Raw genomic sequence first — 21,724 nt, 5'->3', positions numbered from 1 at the left:
GATCACTCATTTGGGACCGTTAGATTAAACTTCTCAACTGAGCTACTATATATTAAAAATCGAAACCCAAAAAAAAAAGCCCGCCCTCACTCTCACATTTCCAAACTCCTCAGTCCTCACTCACAGTCACAGAGAGCCTCTTCTCTTCTCTTCTCTTCTCAGTTCGTTTCTCGCTTTACATTTCTATCTGTTTCGTATTTCTTATTCTCTCTTCTCCTCTCAAAAACGACTCCGTCTCCACTGGCTCAGTCGCAGTGTCTTCCTTCCCTCGTTTTCTAGGGTTGCTCAATTTCCTTTTCTTCTTTGTCGCACTCAAAATTTTCGAAGCTTTTTAGCTATGGAAACCGACGAGGATCAGCGTGTGATTCCTTTTCAGCTTCAATTCGACAAACCGGTCGCCTCTCAGGTTTTTCTTCTTCTCTCTTTTCCTTTGTATCTTTCCGACTTTGCGATCAATAATTGACATAAGCTTGGGTTTTTGTGTGTGTGTGTTTGTGGATTTTGTAATTTGGTGATTTGTAATGGCAGATTAAGATTGCGGAATGGAATCCGGAAAAGGATTTGCTGGCCATGGTTACGGAGGACTCGAAGATTTTGCTGCATCGTTTCAATTGGCAGAGATTGTGGACGATCTCTCCTGGTGATTTCTCTTTCTTTGTTTTGTTTTCGCTAGCTTTAGTTTAATTTCTACTCATTCTGTTGTAAATTCCAGACTCTTAATTTAATTTCCATTGTTTTCACTACAAATTCTATTGTGTGTATATATATTACAAGCTTCGAATTCTATTGCAAATTCCAGACTCTTAAGTTAAGTTGTTGAGTTGATCAATAGTTGTAGTTGCGTATTCAATTGATACTACAATGATAGATATGTGTGCACGCACGCACACGCACACGAACATAGATTTGCACATTAAATATACATATATGTGTGCGTGTGTGTGTGTGTGTGTGTTGGTGGATTTGAACTGCGGCCAAATGTGCATTGGTTGTGTACTAACTGAATATGTAATACTTCTCTAGGGAGGTGCATAACATCCTTATGTTGGCGACCTGATGGTAAAGCGATAGCTGTTGGGCTTGAAGATGGAACAGTCTCATTGCACGACGTTGAGGTTAGTGGCCTTAATTTATTGCTCTAAATTACTGTCAGTACTCATTAGTTGCTTGTCTCACCTAGATTTTAAACATATATTTTTCATTTACTGTTTGGTGAACTACGTAATCATTGAAATTTGAAACTAAAGTTATTTCCATAGAATGAAAGCTAACATGCTGCTTATGTCTTCTGGAAATCATCATGGTGCCTTTTAACCAAGCTTGGGTAGTTCATGATTGCATTATGAGCACTATAGTACCTAGCTTTAGAACCCAACTAAGCCCTCTGACATATAACATGACTGTCATTTGTGTAATAAGAAAACAAATGGGAAAAAAGGTCCGTTAGTCTCTAAGATGCCCCATGAATAAATTAGTCATTGTGGCTGTCATGCTGTATATGGACTAGATATAGTTTATATGGGCTTCGATGTTCATTGAGTTCTGTCTTTTTTTTTAATATTTAAATTTCTCTAATTCGGCGGCATCATATTGCTATGTTTTTGTGTTGCTTGTATTTTGTAACCATACATCTTCTCATTCTCAGGTTATGTTATTTTATTTTTATTATTTTTTTAAGTTTCTCTTGTGTGGTCATGACATAATTCCTTTTATTATCGTGTTTTTGTGTGTAAAACAGTGAAATGTATGCTTAATTTTATCTTATTCTTTGTTTATTCCTTCTCTAACCCCTGGTATTCTTTATGTCAATCAGAATGGAAAGTTGTTGAGAAGTTTAAAGTCCCATACTGTTGCTGTTGTGTGTCTTAACTGGGAGGAGGATGGACATCTGATTAGAGTATGCTTTCATCTATCTATTTGCATTCCATGTACCTTTTTTATCTTAATGGATAAATTGGATTCTTGAAATGAGTATCATTTTTAGAATTATGCTTTAGAAAACATATGGTGGATGCTCACTGAGCCGGTATTGTTTTCTAATTCACTTGAAGATATGTTTGAAACTTATAAGTTTTCATTAAAATCTATTTAGTTTGACATTAAAATCAATCAATCGGAGTTCTTGAAAATTTTGAAATTTGCTCTACATGATAATCTTATTAATTGAAGCCACTGTGGTTGAAGCCTTTTCTTTCTATTCTTCTTTATGGCCCCTCAGGGGGGTAGTGTTTACTTGTTATTTGGTCACAACAAGGATTTTCAATTCCATCCTCTTCTTTAAATTGAGTTTCAGGATGACAATGGTAACATATCAACATATGAAGATCGTACTTCTCGTTTCTTTCCTCCTGCTCCAAGAGTTCCCCGGATGCCTGGAGTGGTATCTGGAGATACTGGCTTTATGGATGACAATGAAGATTCATTTCGAGAGCTGTCAAATTCTTCACATCAACGCTTTAATATCCTGTGCAGTGGAGACAAGGATGGAAGCATTTGCTTTAGCATATTTGGAATTTTTCCAATAGGCAAAATTGTAAGTTATTATCTTTCTTGGAAAATAGTTCTAAATCATACTGATTAACCAATGGGATGATAACACTTTCTTGTTATGTGGTTAATGACACTAAGCGGTCCTTGCTGATGACTCTTATAAAGGGTCATGTCATATGATTTCAAGGTGTTGAGCATATAATCTCTATATCTAGCTGTACAATCCACAAAAGGTTCTTGATGCTTTGAAATTTATATAATTATTGTCTTCTTGTTTAATGCATATTTGTTTCTACCCATGGTCCTATTTATGTATGTAACTTTTGGCCATCCAAATTGTTAAACGAGTGTCTTGTAACTTGTGAAGGACTCTTCCATGCTTCATAGAATTTCTTTAACGTAGAGGTCTAAGGAGCAATTCCATGGTTGGACTACCAAAAAGTAGAATGGGCTAAAAGCAGCCTAAATTCTTCACTTTGTAGTGACTTTTTGATCTGGGATCATCTTTAGCCAAGAAAAGAAAAAAAGTCTTTACTTGTTAGTTCTTGGCCCATCCAATTATGTACTGTTGTTGTTTTTTATTTTGTTAGTAGCTCATGCTAGCATACAAATCCTCAGTCATAGTTCAGTTACTACTTGATTTGAGTTTGGATTTGACTTGTTCCAGGTTCTTTTTCTTATTTTCATTTTCCTCTTTTGATAATAATTACATCCAATATACTCCTTTTCAGTTGTATGGTTAATATGCTACTTAATACACTGTTTTGTTTAAAGTTAATTGTCTCTTGACTTTGCATGTTCAGAACATACACAAGTTTTGTTTTCCTACTCCTCTTGTGGGCACTCAAGCTACTTACCGACTTCTTAATGCTTCCATTTACAAGGTATGTGATCCTCATGTAGATGACCTCACAAAATTTATGGCATGAATTTGACAATAAGATGTTTTGTCACTAGTTTGAATATTCATAAATTACCTTTTAATTAATTTTTTTTTAACTAAGGATATTGCAAATTCTGTTGATGAGAGACATCTACCTAGGAATGAGAACTTTTTATCTCATCCGACACAACCAAGTCATGAAACCAACATTCTTTTTTTGCCAGGGAAGGGGTGCCCCGGGGGGGGGGGTGTTATAAAAGGGGTGTAAACAAGTCATTCTGCACTCATGCAGCTACTACTAATTACATTAGGAGTCCATACAACAGAACTTTGGGAAGCTTGAGAGGACTTTTGTATACTTAATGAGAATAAGAGTGCAAGTTCACAGGCCATTATATTATTTTACCCATTTCAATTTATGGCATGCATTTGACAAAAAGGTTGTACCTAGTGCACAAGGCTTCCACCTTTGCAGGTCTAAGAGAGGTGGTTAGTTTCCCTTTCCCCTAATTTTTGGAAAGACTGACTGCGACACATCACTTGGGTGGGGGGGGGGGGGGGAACATGCTTTCCATTGCACTAAGATCAGACCTCATGAGACTTTCTTGCCAAAGGATTAGCTTTTTAAGTGAAGTATGACTTTGATGGGCAAACAATGTAGCTGTCTAAATTAGGTGACCAGGTTAGAAGGCAAACATTTCCTACAAATGAAATATTGTCATATATTGCCTCTCTGGTTGGTAGAACCATAATGCTTACACAAGTGAAAGTATTTTTTTGGGTCAAATGCTGGTTGATTTCATTTTCTCATTTTCTGTCACCATTTCTTATCATCCATATTGTCAGGTCCATGTGCTGGTATTCTATACATTGGACTATTTTTTTTTTTTTTTTTTGATAAGTTAAAATTTTGATAAATTAAAAAATAGTATGTTTATTGCGGGGGATAGAACCCCGCACCGACAATTACTTGGTGAACCGGGACTATTAACACTACAATTTTGCGATTTCTGGTTCAGAGTTTGTATTACACTAAATTTTTGGAATTTAAGGTTTTATCAGCATTTGCTTTTAAACCAAAATGAGATTTTTATTGCTCTAGCCAAGCCCCTCTCCGCACAATTCAGGTATTTGGGAGAATTATGCTTAATTTATTTTGTAAAATACCAATTCAACTTGGACTTCTTGCTCTTGGTGTCTATAAAAGTTAATATATTCTATTCAATATGGATTTAGAAGATTGACATATAAATCAGATGCTCATCGTTTTGATTGTCTTGCATATCTTGAACCAGGAATTTCTGTACTAGTTTTTCATGTTAAGTTGCCTCTCATGGATAAAAGATTAATGCTAAAGAAAAAATAATAACAGCAGCAGTAGCAAATTTCATGGTCTCTTTAGTTGCAAATTCCAGCTGTGGGAATTATTTTATATTCTATCAAACTAAATAGTTATGTAGGGTTCTTAGTGTTAGTAATGTTTATTGAAAAAATCCTCTTATACATTTCATTTTTGAAAGCTCACAGATCTAGATTATCAGTGCAATCTGATCTTGTTGCATTATTGTTGTCATTAGGTTGCTTTATCAAAAGATCTTTGTCATTTGATAGTCATGTGCTCGGGAGAACTTATTGAAGATAATGATGCATCAAGAGACAGAAGAACGGCTGGACATGGTATGCATGGCTTGCATTCCTTAATGCTCAATACTTCTATATTTTGGAAGAGGTAACTTTGCAGTAGAAAATGCAATTACTTATCTATGCATTTGTTTTCCCTGCATCCATCTGGCCCCTATGTCCCTCTCTCACTCTATCTATTCCTCACTGTAGGAAAAATGAGCTTCATCAGGTCGCTCAACAAGCATCTAATATTGAGGATCTAACAGAGGTTATCCGGGCATCATTATCAGTAATGTGTAAGCAGTGGTCTGATGCTATGCACACTTTTCATGAGAAGTTTGATCCTTTGTCTACTCTGATTATTGACCATGGTAGCTACTAATAATAACACAAAACCACAGTTCATTGATGTATATCTTATCTCTTCTTTTTTTATTTACTGGTTTCTACCGTTTGTACATAGGACTTGACTCATCCCCCCAAGAGGAGTTTCTTAGCCTTTTAGGTGGTGCTCGGACCAGTCCACCAGTTCATCAATTTCTAGTTAACTCTCTTGGTGAAGTGGTATGCTCAGCCTTGTGTAAATTTATTTATTTATTATTATTATTTTTTTTTTTTTCATGAAGGACATTGCGATTTTGTATTTGATATGGTAAGTTTATTACTCAATAGGGTGCCAAACGTGTGTCAAAGGTTGTATGTGGTGCTGGAAAAGAACTTCAGCTCATTGTCCTTAATCATCTACAGGTGTATTATTTACTTATGACAAACAATTTATTACTTGGTACTTTCCCTTCATGACATTTCACTGATATATCTGATTCTTTCAAATTGATATGTAAGCAATCCTATGAATTGAGTTGGTTGAGTTCATGAATTAGTGTCAAAATGCTTTATTTTGTATGTAGACATCAACAAGGAAAAGATGTACTGTGTAATTTTCTTTTAATTTGTAGTAGGAAAAAGTTAATCTCATGAATATAATGCCAATGGAATTTATAACCATCTTAAAATTTAAAACCAAGATAAATCTTTTTGATAGCATACTGTTGTCAAAAGCTGCATGCAAGTGCAAATTAATGCTTGTTATGTAAAAACTGAAATTGATTGCATTATAACCTTCTTCAACAAGTTACAAAGTAATTAGTTTTCTTTTCTTTTTTCTTTTTTTTCCCAGTACATTTTTCTTTTAAAAATAAAATTTTCTAGTTATTATATGGTTAAATTCTATGTGCCTGATTCTTCATGTTCTTTATAACAAGAGGCTTAATTGGAAACTAAAAGAAAAATATCTATTTTCCAGCCTGCTGCAGAAATTATTGGATTTAGGATGGGGGAACTGAGGGGCCTTTCAAGATGGCGTGCACGCTATCAGGGTGTTGGTTTGGACGAGACACTCATCAATAATGCGACAGAAAAAGCTGGTATGTTACTTGTTCAAGTGGAACGGTTTATGAGAGTGCTTTCATCTGTGGTACAGCAGGTATGCTTGTTTGGGGATCCTTTTGTCTTCCACAGTTAATGTTTTAGACGCAAGTATTTTTGGACATATAACTGTTTGATTTATGCAGTAGCTTCCTACTACTATTGACATTCAAATTCTCTATTCCTTTCTTCCTAAGTTCCCAACCATATATTTCTGACAAAATTGTAGTCAGAATCATCAACTCCTAAGCAATACCTGAACTTGAGAAGGAAAACAACAAACCTAGATTAGAAATAACCGAATCACTTAAACAAGTTTTAGTTCCCAACTTGTAGGCTTTCTGTTTTATAGTATGTCCATTTAAAACTTTTGCTTATTCTTATTTACTAATATGGATTCAATCTTGACAATTGATGTGACTTAGTTATGTGATAAAAACTAGACAAAATTGGATGGTTTCTTAAGGTGAATAGCATAATCTTAACAATTGATGAGACTTGGTCAGTGTATTTCGTTTTAGTTGAGTCAAAAGTAGTTATTCATTGCCTCTGCTTTAAGAGGTTGGAGGAGAGATTGTATCAGAAGTGCAATTTGTTGATTTAGAGAGTTGATTTTAGCCTGTGGTGTGTTCTTTTCCTCCATCTCTCCATTATCATATATCTAATGAAAAATATTACTAAACGTTGTACAATTTTCATAGCGAACTTTCTGATCTTTATGGATGACCATGCCTATATTCTACATGAGATTATGGAAGCTGTTTCTCAAAATTTGGCTTCTTCCTTGCATAAATTTATGAACTTCACATTATATAATCCCAGTCACCAAGAAGGCTGCAGTGAATGGACATCTCAAGAAGCAAGAAACTTGGTGCTTGTGAAATTAGGAAATTAAAATAATATTTATTTTCTGATTTTACTTGTCTTCCAAAAGGACTTTCTATAAATTGTTGGATGGGCTTAGGAACATAATTACTTAACTTTGAAAACTGGCCAAAATAACTACCAGGACAATCCTTTTGGATTTGTATCTTGTGTTTGATTCTAATTTTGTCTTGTCTTTCAGTTTTCTAATTTCTTCAACTGGCTTCTAAAATGTATAAAGCTACTAATGTCAGAACCCAGTGATCAGCTTCTACCATACAATAGGTTTGCCTGTCTGATTTTCCTTCTTGTTCCATCTGGTTAGGGGCAAATATTTTGCAGTCATCTTATTTATTTATTATTTTGGCAGTGAGCTTGCTGTAATATTTTTGAAATTTTTATATGATCAAGATCCTGTTAGAAAGTTGCTGGAGCTATCTGAGGCTGATTGCGATATTGAAATTGAATTGTAAGTTAGTTTTCAACAATTAAAGATTTAATCTGTCCTTAACTTCTGTCACTTACAGCCTTATCTGACATCATTTGGGCATATTATAGTTTTGGCTTACATATAACTTACATGGTAATTGCATATGGGTTGACATTTGAGATTGTTTTTGTGTGAAAACAGATCGAGATTATCAATGAACATGTAAGAATGAGTCTCCTGAACTACTTTCTTATACAAAATTCATGGTCTTTGGACCAAATGGGATCTGCTCCCCACCATACATAACAGGCAGAGGGAAAGGTCACAGTTGAATCCCATACGGGTCTGTGACTTATGTATGTCTTCAAAAAAAAAAGCTATATTACTGAGAAATCCACTGTTATTTTACATAGGAAATTCTTAAGTCACTTTGACTTCTCTAATGAAATCCAAATGAACTACTGGCATTAATTCCCTAGAAAGCCTTTTCATTTTGCAGTGGATGTGTGTATGCATATCTTTACACATGGTTACATGAATGCATGTCTCTGCATGTTTTCAAATATGTTTATTTTACATGGGAATTCTAAAGTTGCTTCAACTTAATGAACTAATGCCATTAGTTCTCTAGAAAGCCTTTTCATTTTTGCAGTGGATGTGTGTATGCATATCTTTACACATGGTTACATGCATTTATGTCTCTGCATGTTATCAAATATGTCAATATGTATTTGCAGTGCTCTTCAAACAATCTGATGTTGCTAAATTCTTCAGGGAAACAATGCAAAGAGTTAAGGAATTAGTTCATTTTGGGGGATTTTTAGATTGTGAATATCTGCGAAGGACACTTGCTAAAGAATTTCAGCAGATGGAATCTAGGTATTTCTTTCTTGCTCCTTTTCATTTCATCATACATAAACATAAATGCGGGTTATATAATTCAGATTGCAAATATTGTTCACTTTTTTTTTTCTTTTCTTTTTCTTTTTTTTCCATAAAATGACACTTTCTTAGCAACCCACTCCCCTCTCCCCACCCCCCCCAAAAAAAAAAAAAAAGAAGTAAAAGTAAAAGAAAAATGAAGTATAAATTAACATTGAAAGGGAAAAATATGAAGATTTTTGAAAACCAGATTATAAATAAAATCTCTAAATAAAATTTGTAATTTAACAGACAATAAATCTCTTTAGAGTATACACTATTTCCGGTTTTAAATCATTTTAGAATTGCTTCATTAATTATTTTATTATTTCAGTTTCAAGGAAGCTTTTCTGATGCCATTTAGCACAATTTCCGAAAAGATACTTTGTGAGAATCTATTGCCACTGTTCTCTCTTCCATCTTCACCGGCATCCACTTCTTTCCCTGTCCCTACATCAATATCATACTATGAGGTAATGTTATTCTGTGTGAATTTCATGACATATAGTTATGTCTGAACTTACATGGTCATTTGGTAATTTATTCATTTTTTATCCTGTAAAAGCAAGTGAAGGTTTCATGTTTTATAAAGTTAATCATTCTCTATAACAGTGGTTATGACCTAGGATGCATGATTTGAATATCCTACCTATGAGTTGGTTTAGAATTATTTATTTATTTATTTATTTTTGATAAGTAATAAACTTCATTGAAAATCAATATAAGGAAAAAAATAAAATAAAACAAGGCTTTCCTTGCTTGCTTAATTAGAGAGTTAGTATGTAGCTTGGGACTCCAATTTAAAGGCCCCAAGATTCAGTATCATTATGCTTGATTTGATAAATAAAATTTTGTTGGAATTTTCCAATGGCTTGGTGGTGGCTATAGGCAATTCTAGGTGTTGACTCCTAGCTTTTCTATCCCTTTTCTGTATTTGGTGTTGACTCCAAGCCACCCTAGGTACTGGCTCTTAGGTTATTTGTTCTTTTGTTTCTTTCCTGCAAATATCTTTCTGAGTTTATGTCCTGCATCAGCATCACACTCTTGCTTTGGCTCTCACTCAGCACTCTGGTATCCTAGGGTTTTATTTTTACAAATGAGTATCTTACTGCATTCCAATGGTCTTATAGTTTTTTTACATCTGCAGGATTCCTCCCATGCCATGTCATCTAATCAGACTAGTCAAAATAGTTTCATTGATTATATCTCTTTCCAAATACCTGAAGAGTCTTTCCCAGAGATTGCCAATTGTATAGGCATAGCAAGAGGGTTTATGAATGATTTGATCAGTGTAAAGAAGGGCTATTCTTCATTGGAAGCTGTATTGTTGGGTGTCCCTGATGGTTATCATTGTGTGGATCTTTCCTTATATAAGGTTAAGACCTTGATTTAACATGTAGAGTCTCATGGTTATCATTGTTGGGTGTCTCTGATGTTGTCTAATGCATTTTGTTTAAACAGGAAAGTCAAATTGTTCTGTTATTAAATGAAACTACCTCTTCTGAAGGCTCTGGAGATGCCTGTATGATGATTGTACAAGCAAATGACCTTCCATTTGTATCTATTTCAAGGTCCACTAGTCTAGACTATTGGATGTTGCATCAATTAAAGGTAATATAGGTTTCCTGTTTCATTCTTATTTCTTGGATTGGATAACTTAAAAAGGACGTCATTGCAAACTACGTAGTTTTTGCGGAGTTGACATGTTTTTGGAATTCTTTCATTCGTCTATTCAAACTCCTCTGTCCCAACAATATGACAGCCCATTTTCTAATGCCCATGCTGTCTTAATTGTAGTTTCTTTATCTTTTGCAAACCTAAAATTATTCAAGTTAAAATGCCCTCCATGTGGCATTTGTTAATTGTCTTAAAGTCAAGTATCTCATTTATCTTCTATCAACTTCCTCCTTTTTTAGTTTCTTTTTTAACTTGTGTTTCAATACATTAGGTTTTTTTTTTTTTTTTTAGATTTAAAATCTCCCAAGGTTAATTGCATTCCTTTCAGCCAAAGTATTTTTTTTAGAGCTGCTTTGTGGCTAACCCCCAAAATTTTGGATTAAGGCTTTGTTGTTGTTGTTGCTTTGTGGTTAACTACCAACTTCTCTGCAACTCTGTATGTTTAGGAATCTGTTGTTTACCTGCAAATGGAGAATGAAAAAGTTCGCAGTATTCCTCACTCTGTAATTGTTCCCCTGGCAGTTAGCAGTAAGTGTTTCTCATTTTATTTTATTTTATTGTTTTTAAGTATTGTTAAGTTACATGTGCATCTAGTGGGTCTTTAATCTATGATCTCACCCTTCACCTTGTCCGTACAAGGAGGAGGTACCATTTGAGCTAGAGCTCATTTGGCTCATTTTATTTGGTTGATTTTGTGAAGAACTATAGTCCTAGTATGGGTTCTATCAGGCAGACCATGACCACGTTGATAAGTTTAATATGTTGACTAATGATAAGAATGTTATATAATTAATGATATCAAAGCTTAGATTCACCATTGAACACAATGAACAGGAGACTAATTGAAAACCTTAAGAAGGTTGCCTGATTTTCCATAGTGATACTGATATTTGACAGTTCTTGCAAAATAATAATATTGATGATAATGCAAGAACTGCAGTATAGTAGTATGGACAAAATACATTTTTCCACCCTAAATTTTGCCTCATTTTCAATCTCTCCCCACCTCCCCCACACCACCCCCCCCCCAAAAAAAAAAAAAAAAATCAATTTGCTTGATTGACACCCCAATTCGAGATATTTGTATCGACCCCCTACTGTCTAAATAAGGTGTTAAAGGAGATAGAAATAGTTTTCTTCATTGCAACCAATGAGGGTAATTTCGTCATTACCTCATTTTCCATCTCTTAACACTTAATTTAGACGGCAGGAGGCATATTGATACAATTCTTTTAAATTGGGTGTAAATTATGCAAATGGATGTTTTGGGGGGACATTATAAATGGGGTGAAAGTTTATGGTGGAAAAGTATAGTTTTCCCTAGATTTTTTAAAAGAATATTCTTACTTTTAAGAGAAAAGGTCAGGTGTAAATTGTATTGTTTAGGCTGATTCATAACAGAAGTTTAAATAAACAACAATTTCTCCTGTACACTGCGGCTAGCTTGTTTTGTCATTGGGGATGTCATATTCACTAGTATTGAAATGGTGACTACATGATGAATCTTATTCTGTTATAGGGACTACTCCATGAGAATGCGCCAGAAATTGGACTAGTACATTTATTTGTGTCATTTCAATAACACCTTTTAAAGCATGCTTATACGTCTCCTATAATTGCGTGAACTCTTGAATTTTGTCTATAACCCTCACATCATCAGTCCTGTTCTCCATCATTATCGTCAATGTCATCAAAATCTGTCATTGTAATATGGGTTTTACTAACAAATGCAAATGCCTAAAGAATATGTTAGTAAACAAATTTTTTTTTTTAATTATAGAAAAATGAAAAAGTAATTAACTAACTAATTGATTTGACAATTTTTTTCAGTTTTTCATAAATAAATAAAATTCTAAAATGAATAGTTAGTTAATGTATGCCCAAGACATACATACATGAATAAATGCTACATATACAATGATTTTCACAACATTTTATTAGTTTTCATTTAAGCTCACCATCACCTTTTTTGAAAATTATTGTGACAGCATCCCGAGGTGTTGCTTGTGTATTTGCTGCAAGAAAACGTGCCTTGGTCTACATCCTGGAGGAAGACGAAGATGAGGTCTCCGATGCAGAATAATCTCTTATATTTTTTATTTAAATTTGTCTGTTATATATATTTTTAATCTTTAATTACTGCAAAATACTAACGTGTTGTATCATATGATTAATTTTGTGTTCTGCTTATCATTTGTTATATAGTTTTTGTTTTCAATTGTTGTTTTTTCCTTTTTGTATAACGTGAAAAAGTGTCCTGCATCATTGAACCAAAGCAAACCGAACATGATCTGTAGGAAAGTAGGATTAGAAGTAATGATACTTCCAATCCTATAGAGCCTTAAGAAATAAAAGTTTGACAATATGAAAAAATATAAAGCTTTCTCAAGAATAAGAGATGCAAGCCGTAAGCCAATATCCGCACGAAAGTTCATCTGATTAGATTCAATAAACATTTTACAAACCTAACTCACTCACAGGGCACATGTTCAAGAGAGTAAAGTTAGAAGGCAAGCTGAGCGGGCAATTTCAGTTAATTCTTATCATACTAGGGTGAAAACTACGTAAAACTAATAAAGTCTCACTAAACTTAATCTTCTAACACGTACAGATGATGCATCTCATATAGAAAAGTATCAGAGCAATCATGCAAGTGACCATTATAAAGCATTCAATGAGGAGCCACCAAAACATGATCCGGCAATTTTATCACTAGTTCACTATTATTAACTATTATTCCCGTGTTACAATGCAGAATGACATGTTGGATTTTAACTAACATACTACAACTAAGTGCATAATTAAGAATTTAAAAGATACAACATGCTAGCCATGCCTGGAAGTGAGATTATTTTTTTAACCATCACTTCTGCCCTGGTCACTAACAACTATGACGGAAAAGAACGATACTAAACTTCCACCTAGAATGTTCCCTCGCTAAAATCTTCTTGTTATCTCTACCATCTGCAATCATCTTCAGTAGAAACAGCTTAGCTTTGTAGGTCTATTAAACTAGCTGGCCAGAATGTTGAGAGGACATCTTAGATGAGTAAAACACAACTGCAAAATAGTTGTTAACAGAAGATATAAGCTTACTGTACAGGCTAGCACTGTACAAAACAGACAGGTTTTCAGATATCAGGATTATGACCCAAGGAACAGCAAGAGCTAAGAGTCAAGTCTCCACCCAACAGCTTAAGCCCATGGATATAGTCCCTTTTTTTTTTCCTGAACCATGTTAGGAACTTCAGCATGACAGGAATCAGGCAGGCAGTGAAGAAGAAGCATATTAACATCAAAACCGGATCAGCTTTGCTGCACAGATCACATCTATGGTTCATCCAACTCAACAAGTTGAGCCCGTCTCTCAGCAGCCTTCTTCCTAACAAAGATGCCCCATCTCAGGGCTGCCTTTAGCTTCAGCCACCCTACAACAGCTTTTCCTGATGACCGAGTCCGATCATCATCGAAGTTGCAGTTTAGAGATGGAGTTCCCATATATGCTGATGGATAAGGGTATACTTCCTCTGTCATATTCATGGAGCCAGGTCCTTGACCTCCCATGTTAAAGAGACGAAGCAGCTGTTGCATATCCTCATTTTCAAGCATTTCATGACTTCTCATACGAATCTCTTCCTCTGGGAAGAATTCTTCAACTCTATAAGAAGTTAGATTGGATGCACCAACCGTCTGAAAGACTGATGTGGATGTCTCTCGTGGACCAAGGGCCATCACATTTTCACTTCTTGGAAGCTGGGCTTGGTGAGAACTGCCAATCAATGGGTTCTGTAGAGGGATTGAAGTGCCATCAAACTGAATAGGAGCATTGAGATTCACATTCTGAGGCTGTAGTGAGAATCTGGTATTATCATTATATCCTGGAAAGAGAGAGAACACATAATCAGAAACCAATAGAAGAGCTAATGCGTGCACAGGCTGAGTCTTTTAGGCCTAATGAGTAATGAAGGATTTTAAGACAGACACAGACAGTGACAATCCACAATGAAAAGCCATTTTCAAAGGGTTGCTAGGAACAGTTGATGGTATAGACATCAAAACAGTTCAGTGTTCTTCATGTCATGCCATCTCTCTAAGTAAAATGTTTTTTTTTTAAAGGCTAAACTATTGTTTTCATCCCTAAAGTTTGCATGATTTTTTTAGTTCACTCTCTGTTGCTAAACTATTGAAACTCTTTCACATCTGTCCTTAAAAACTTCAATTTTTTTTACCTTCCAAATTGATTCCATTTTTCTATTTCACTTTGAACTGGAATTTTTTTCCCAATTAACAGCACTATTGTAATGCATAAACCCACAAAATATTGTAATATAAACTATTATAATTTTATAGAAAAAAAATTAGACCTGCAACTGTTAGGCCTGCTGAATTCATAGCAGGCTGCTCTGAAGGAACTGGAACAGTAAGGCTTGGTAGGGCGAATTGTTGGTCAAAGGAATTTGAATAATCTTGTGAGTTCACTAAGACCTCAGTTTGAGAAGCATCCAAGCTCTTATTTTCTTTATAGCTCAGAAGAGACTTGCCATCATACTCTATAACATGCATCCAATTGTCATACGCCTTCTTCACCAAGGTGTCAACATAGACCTGCAAGAACCAAAACAAATCTGAGTTTCGAAACTTCCATCTTTTTTCCCATAACCTAGAAGTCAAGCATTTCTAACAAGCCCATGGGAAAAATAAGAAAGGGCCTGGCCATCATAAAATTTCATTTTAATAAAAGCTGGAGTAGGGTGATAGGACATTTATTGCTCATTTAGATTCCAGTAAAAGCTAATTATGGTCTAATTTCTCCCTCCATACTTGAATAGATCCCCAATGTAAAAACAAAAGTGATACTAATATCATGGACAAATTATGGCGCAGTAAGATTAATGTAATAGGTTAATGCCTAAAAGAACATTAGTCAACCACAAGATGGAACACAAACCAACATGATCATCCAAATTGATATGGGAAAGATGATAAACTATTACCTTTTGACTTTCAGAAAGAGAATCAGCTGCATAATATTGTTCACTGGAAATTAAGCCACAAAATTCATAGATATTGTTAAAAACAACACCAACATTCCTCTCATCTTCAGGATAGTACACATAGAGTTTCCCACCCAAAACACAAGTTTTTGCATGCTCAACAAGAACATCCCACATCTTATTTGACATGCCACTTCCAAGAATCTACAACATAAGAATAGAAAAATAATTAGAACTGATATATATATATATATATATATATAAGGATTTGAATTTGACAGGGAAATTTAGCATTCTCACATTCCGCAATCTCTGCGAGTCTCTAACCACAAGCCGTAGGAAGTCTTCAACTGTACAAATTCCAGCTTTGTTCAGCCTCTTGTGAAATGACCCATCTTTGCCAATTTTCTCCAATCTCCAAACCTCATCATTTAATGCAGGTGGATAATGTTTCTTGTATACTGTAAAGCAAAAAATTGCAAAGTTACCAACAGACGCATGCCTGATATATGGAATAAAACTATAAGTCTACAACAACGGATCCTTAGTCCCAAAATTTTGGGGTTGCCTATAGATGCATCCTAGGTAATTCAGTCTTCTGATTCCCCATTATCTGCATATGGCCTTTTTTTTCCTAGGTGAATAAAATTATTGGTGCAAATTATGAACTCACATTCTCCTCTGTGATCCTTAACAGTGAAGGCTTCTGTTTTTGCTTCGCGTATACGAATGCCCTCGGAATAGCCTGAGGCAACCTTCAGTCCTAGCCTGAACTTCCTGCTCCTTATCCAGCTTGAGTTGTCAGTAAAGGTTAGATCACCTAGTGTTCCCACACCTTCCTTCAGTGTTACTTGCAAATCCCCAGTCAGCAGTGGCCTCTTTCCTTCACGCTCTTTCACCACATGGCTATCAAATTCTTCTTGACTCCAGTTTTCATCATCCTCATTATTGAAATCACCTTCAAGCACAATAACATCTAGCTTCACAGCAGATTCTGGACCAGATGTGACAACATGGCCTGTGATTGCATCAAGCAAAACAATATGAATTGCAGCCCCCTGCTCCCCTTCAACTTTTCCACCAGTAAAGAGAGGAAGAGACAGCCTAGACTTGAAGCACAGCCGTAAGTTTCTCCCATCAGGCCCTTCTATACGTTTAGGAGAAGACCTGCATTTTCTCAAGCATTACCCGGAACAAATTATTGACATGAATATCTCATCATTAATTCATATAATCACACTATTGGCAACAATAGATTAGATGTTGGCAAAAGCCAAGAAAAACAAAGAAATGCAACAAAAGCCAAAAGAGTAAAACATGTATATAACAAATCTCAGATCCAGACCCGGTGTGGTTTGGCTCAATGGACAAGTTATCAAATTATTGCACCACAGTATCTAAGCCCAACATCAACCTCCATGCTAAATTACAGCAAGAGCTAATACCGTAGGTGGCAAGAGAGGAGCTTATCATGAGAACCTTCTGGATCTTTTTTTCTCTCTCTCTGACTTGTTTTTTAGATTTCTTTTGGATCTGTTATATTAGAGGATATAGATTTGTTTTCCTTTTTCTTTTTTTTGTTTGGTGGGGGGGCAGGGGGAGTTGAGAAGCCTAGGATTTGTCATGTACTCATGTTCTTTGTTTACTGGTCACACACAAGAAGAATATATATTCTTTACAAACAGACCAAATATAATATTCATTTGAGGATTTGAAGTGTAAAAAAATTATGTTTGTAATTATTTTAATGAGCATAGACAAGATGATAATAATTATAACAACAAAAATAACAATAATACCTCCCAGTAAGTTTGGCAGTGCCTAATTTTGCTAAAGCACGCTCCACTTCTTCACTGACCTGTTTAGTGGTAGACATAAGACATCAAAAGCATTACACCAAAATTATAAATCAATATACAAGAATTTCACTTAGCATGTCCAACACTCCAACCAAACAGCATAGACACTTCTTCAATCCTTCAAAGGAGTTCTAAACATGTTGGAATCACAAAGACCACACAACCAACACATTTTTGGCTAGTTTATAATTTTGAATAAGAAACTGGACCATCAAATGCTAGAGAGACATATTTGACATTAGTAAGACATAGTTTTCCAATAACCAATGTCTTTAAGCCCCATGATAAAAAATTAATCACCAACTGGGCAGTAGCCAAGTTGAATTTATCACTTCATGGTGAAACATGAAAAAGAAACCATCCTAAATCTTCATGGAAAACAGCAAAATTCATAAGAAAAATTATCTTACAACTCTCCGGAGAATAGGCTCCAATGATGAACAAAGTTTCTGCAGACTATCCACCTTTAGAGCTTCAACAATTACACTGCATGAAATCAGAGCTTTTGAGAAACAATATCTGAAGGCTATCAACATTGCATGGGAAATACAAAATGAAAGACATAACACATGACTCCACAATATTACTGTTGAAAATTCAAAGTTAAAAATCCAATTCAAACTTTTAGGTACAGAAGCAGGGATGTTTGGACCATGTAAGTCACAACAGAACCCAATAATATATTGGGGAAACAAGTAAAAAAATATTAGAAACATCAAAACCTGGAGGAGAAAAAAAACCATACACATGCGCACACACAAAACTAGGTAAACCAACTTTACCGATGAGAGAACAATACAAAGGTTTACAGTAGATAATCATTGAAGTTAAAAGGACATGATAATCAACTTTGATTAAGAATGCACCTGATTACTTCCGAATAATAAACCATGTAGCCTGAAAAGGCTAGCAAGTTACCATGTTGAAGAAGACATATATAGCTACATATATTATTATTCGGTGTTTGCAGCTGATGTAACAAGAACACTCCTATGTCAACCTCTTACTATATTTCCTAGCTGAGGTCAACCCACAACACATCTACATGCAGGGAAAAATGCATTCACCGACACCCATTTGTTACACAGTTAGAGCACCACAACCCTCAGAAAGCATCACAATCTGGTGCTCTAATAAACTATTCATAACATCAAAATCAGTTTTATACACACACCCTTTTCTCATTTCATGAAACCAACTCATAGCCAAGACCAAATTTACAAAGTTCCTAACTTCTTATTACTCAATAAGCAACAATTACTCTGCTTACCAAAAGAATACAATGATAATAAGAACAATAACCAACAAATTATCAAGAACTAAGTTTGCTAGAACCCTTCATAGAATCGAAATTAATTTGAAAAATAATTCAATTAATACCTATAGTTTAAAAGTGTGTAACAAATTAAACTCTAGAGTTTTAAAAAATAGTAATAAATTAAACCCTTCAGTTTTAAAAGTAACAAATTAAACCATGAGATTTCAAAAAGTAACAAAACAAACCCTCAACAGTTTACTTTTTTTTTTTAGAATAAACTCTCAAACTATATTAAACCCCAAACACAATACACTTAAATGGACTAATTTTTAATTTATTACTTTTTGAAATTCCAGAATTTAATTTCTTTCTTTTTGAAACCTCATGGTTTAATTTGTTACTTCTGAAATTATATGATATAATTTTTACACTCTCTAAATTACATATTTTAAAACGTAATTTTCTCAACAGTTTTCTTGGTTCAGTTTCTACTGAACAAGCTTCACATTTCCTGTTCAACTACAAACATAGAAGCAACAAACAAATTCAGAGCTGAAAATTTAAACCAAAGAACACCAAATTTCACATTTCTTGTTCAACTACAACCATAGAAGCAACAAACAAATTTCGAGCTGAAAGTTTAAACCAAAGAACACCAAACTCAAATTTAACATTTCAGCTTTAAAAATTAAACCAATTTAACAAAGCATGAAGCAAAATTTGAATAAGATAAAATAAATGGTTTCAAATTTTGAAGGAAGAGAGAGACCTCGCTAAAGCAGGTCGTTTCCTATCAGGCTGGCCATCTTCAGCTGAAGTAGAATCCAAGCCTCGCTTCTCTCTCGCCATGCTGTTCGATCTTTCCATATACCTCGTTTGCATTTTTTCAAATTTTCAAACGTTAACGTCCTTGTTTGGCTGCTGAGAAACTGTGAGAAACTCTTTTAACACCTCTAATACCAACTTTCCAATTACATAACAAACATACCTATAAGCTTAAAACCAATTTTATCTACTTCCATAACCAAACAAGTAAACACAGTTATATTACTCCTTTCCTTTTCCGTTTCGGTATTTTCTCAGCAACCAAACAGAAGCTTCACCCGAAACTCACAAAAATAATAATAAACTTATATAAAGTTTGACTTTAATAAGAAAATAACAAAAAGTTAACACGCATGAGAATCCGTCTTGATTCGTCTTTCTTATTTTTAATTTTTCTTTTGTTTTTCTCAGCAACCAAACGGAGAAGAGAACCAAAAATGAAAAAAAAAGTGTGGGTGCCGCGGATTCGAATGGATGAGAAAAGCAAAAAAGAGAAAAGGTGAAAAATTAGAAAAGAAAGCGGGAAAGTGAAAAACCTAAGAGAGAAAATAAAAAAATATATTAAGAGTCTTTTTTTTAATTTTTGTTTTGTTGTATTTGTTTTTTTTTGTTTTTTTTTTTTGCTTTATAGAGTATCTGAGAAGTTTCGTCGAAGCGTCTGCGAATTTTCGTTGCAAACACTTTCGCAATTTCTTTGAAAGCCACTTCTCACTCTTTATGTTTCTCTCTCTCTCTCTTTTTTTATTTTTCTTTTCTGTTTCTGTGTGTTTCGGTTTGTCTGTGAATGTGAGTGCGAGTGCGTGTGCTTACAGTGACGGCTGGAGCAGTGAGAATCTCTGCAAGGTAGTTGGACTGTGGTGGGGGCTCAGAAATGATGATGAGATCTGGGCCGTTTGATTTTTTTTTTTTTTTTTGAGGTTTGGGGGAATCTCATTCAATGTTTTATAATGATTAGGCATGTGGGGGTGTCAGGGGTGGTGGGGTTGTGTGTGGGTGAGGACAGGGTTGTGTTGTGTGTGTGCTTCTTATATTGATTTGGATAGAGATGAGTATGTGTCTGAATTTGAGCAGGATAGAGAATAAAATTCATCTTTTTGCACAGTTTAATAAAAGATGAACAAAGTTTCTCTCCAAATTAATTTGGAGAGAAACTCTTCAAATTTTTCATATATTTTTTTTTTATGTGAATTTTAAAAATCTAACCGTTGAATTTCATGTTCTTTATATTCTTAACATACATATCAAATTTCGTTCTAATCGGATATTATTTACTATTTGATCAATTAACTTATTTTTTTATATACAACTTTAGATTACAAAAACTTGAAATTATAACATTTATTTGATGATATAGCAATTGATATTTGATTTTCTTGAAATTTTGTAAGCATTAAGAATGTAATAAGAACATGCAATCTAACGGTTAGATTTTCAAAATTCACACTTAATATAAATATATATGATGAGTTTGTAGGGTTTCTCTCCAAACTTGTTCATAAAAGATTAACACGTTAGTTTTTAGAAAATGTTAACCAATACTTTAAGCATATTAATTTAGAAACTATTTTTATAAACATTTTATTGGAAGAATAATAAAATAATAAATATTGTTGATAGTTTTTTTATATTTTCATGAAAGTAATGTAAAAACTTTCTTATTATGATTTATTAACAATTGTCTTAAGAGCATCCGTTAACATGACCCTTATTTTTTTACTTAAAACTCAATATATCATACAACACTTATGGGTTGGGTTTTCAGATGGGTATTATAATTGATTAGGTGTAATTGTGCCTATTTTTAATATTTGATATGATGATATCACATGATTGGATTGAATGGTGTAAAACTTGAGTTTTACACTATTTTCTTGTAGAGTTTAGTCTTATTATTATGTACTCTCTTACCAATTAAATTTATGATGGGACTCTATCATGAATGTGAAAGGTGAGTGCACCACTTCAATGTCCTCTAAAAATATTTAATAATCTTCCATAAAAGATAATGTCACAATTCTTGTGCACCTTTGAAATTTGCTTATTTCTAGTATCTTATTTGTATAGAGTTTATTAAAAGATATAATTTTGGTAATTTTTATGTTAAATATTTTATAAAAAAAATTGGAAGTTAGTTTATTACAACAACAAAATAAATGCTAAAACTAGTTTATTTGCTTAAAAACTTAAACAAAAGCAAAACTTTTCTCAATAATTCCCATACCCAACGCTCTACTGATATGCTCTTTTGTGGATGTTAGATTAAAAAACAAAAACAAAAAGTAAATCCAAATAAAAATAGTAAGTAGTCACTCACCAATAAAATTATGGTAAGAGCTGTGAAACTTCTCATATATATCTTTTTTGAGTGTGAATTTTAAAAATCTAACCGTTGAATTTCATGTTTTTTATATTCTTAACATGCATATCAAATCTCTTTCTAATCAGATGTTATTTACTATTGAATAAATTAACTTA

General features: G+C 34.1%; 2 protein-coding genes across 2 annotated transcripts; one reads left to right on the top strand and one right to left on the bottom strand.

Annotated features, from left to right (window-relative positions):
- Nucleotides 1-83: 83 nt before the first annotated feature.
- Nucleotides 84-12,531, top strand: LOC115991628 (anaphase-promoting complex subunit 4-like). The gene is made up of 19 exons (XM_031115450.1): nucleotides 84-406; nucleotides 529-640; nucleotides 1,024-1,115; nucleotides 1,814-1,897; nucleotides 2,294-2,533; nucleotides 3,294-3,374; nucleotides 4,951-5,102; nucleotides 5,207-5,367; nucleotides 5,460-5,560; nucleotides 5,669-5,743; nucleotides 6,300-6,479; nucleotides 7,488-7,570; nucleotides 7,656-7,754; nucleotides 8,490-8,594; nucleotides 8,971-9,109; nucleotides 9,784-10,011; nucleotides 10,098-10,247; nucleotides 10,760-10,841; nucleotides 12,302-12,531. The coding sequence occupies exons 1-19, from the start codon at nucleotides 338-340 to the stop codon at nucleotides 12,394-12,396; spliced, it is 2,328 nt and encodes a 775-aa protein (XP_030971310.1). The 5' UTR covers nucleotides 84-337; the 3' UTR covers nucleotides 12,397-12,531.
- A 462-nt stretch (nucleotides 12,532-12,993) lies between these two features.
- LOC115991625 (calmodulin-binding protein 60 B-like) lies at nucleotides 12,994-19,792 on the bottom strand. The gene is made up of 8 exons (XM_031115445.1): nucleotides 19,194-19,792; nucleotides 17,577-17,652; nucleotides 17,107-17,165; nucleotides 15,981-16,474; nucleotides 15,608-15,768; nucleotides 15,308-15,511; nucleotides 14,678-14,918; nucleotides 12,994-14,191 (listed from the first exon to the last, which is right to left on the bottom strand). Exons 1-8 carry the CDS (start codon nucleotides 19,304-19,306, stop codon nucleotides 13,644-13,646), a joined length of 1,896 nt encoding a protein of 631 aa, XP_030971305.1. The 5' UTR covers nucleotides 19,307-19,792; the 3' UTR covers nucleotides 12,994-13,643.
- Between the last annotated feature and the right edge of the window lie 1,932 nt (nucleotides 19,793-21,724).

Source organism: Quercus lobata, chromosome 5 (assembly GCF_001633185.2).
Source record: "Quercus lobata isolate SW786 chromosome 5, ValleyOak3.0 Primary Assembly, whole genome shotgun sequence".
In the NCBI taxonomy this organism is placed as follows: domain Eukaryota; kingdom Viridiplantae; phylum Streptophyta; class Magnoliopsida; order Fagales; family Fagaceae; genus Quercus; species Quercus lobata.
The sequence above is the reverse complement of the archived record's forward strand: the minus strand, read 5'-3'. Positions and strand labels throughout refer to the sequence as shown.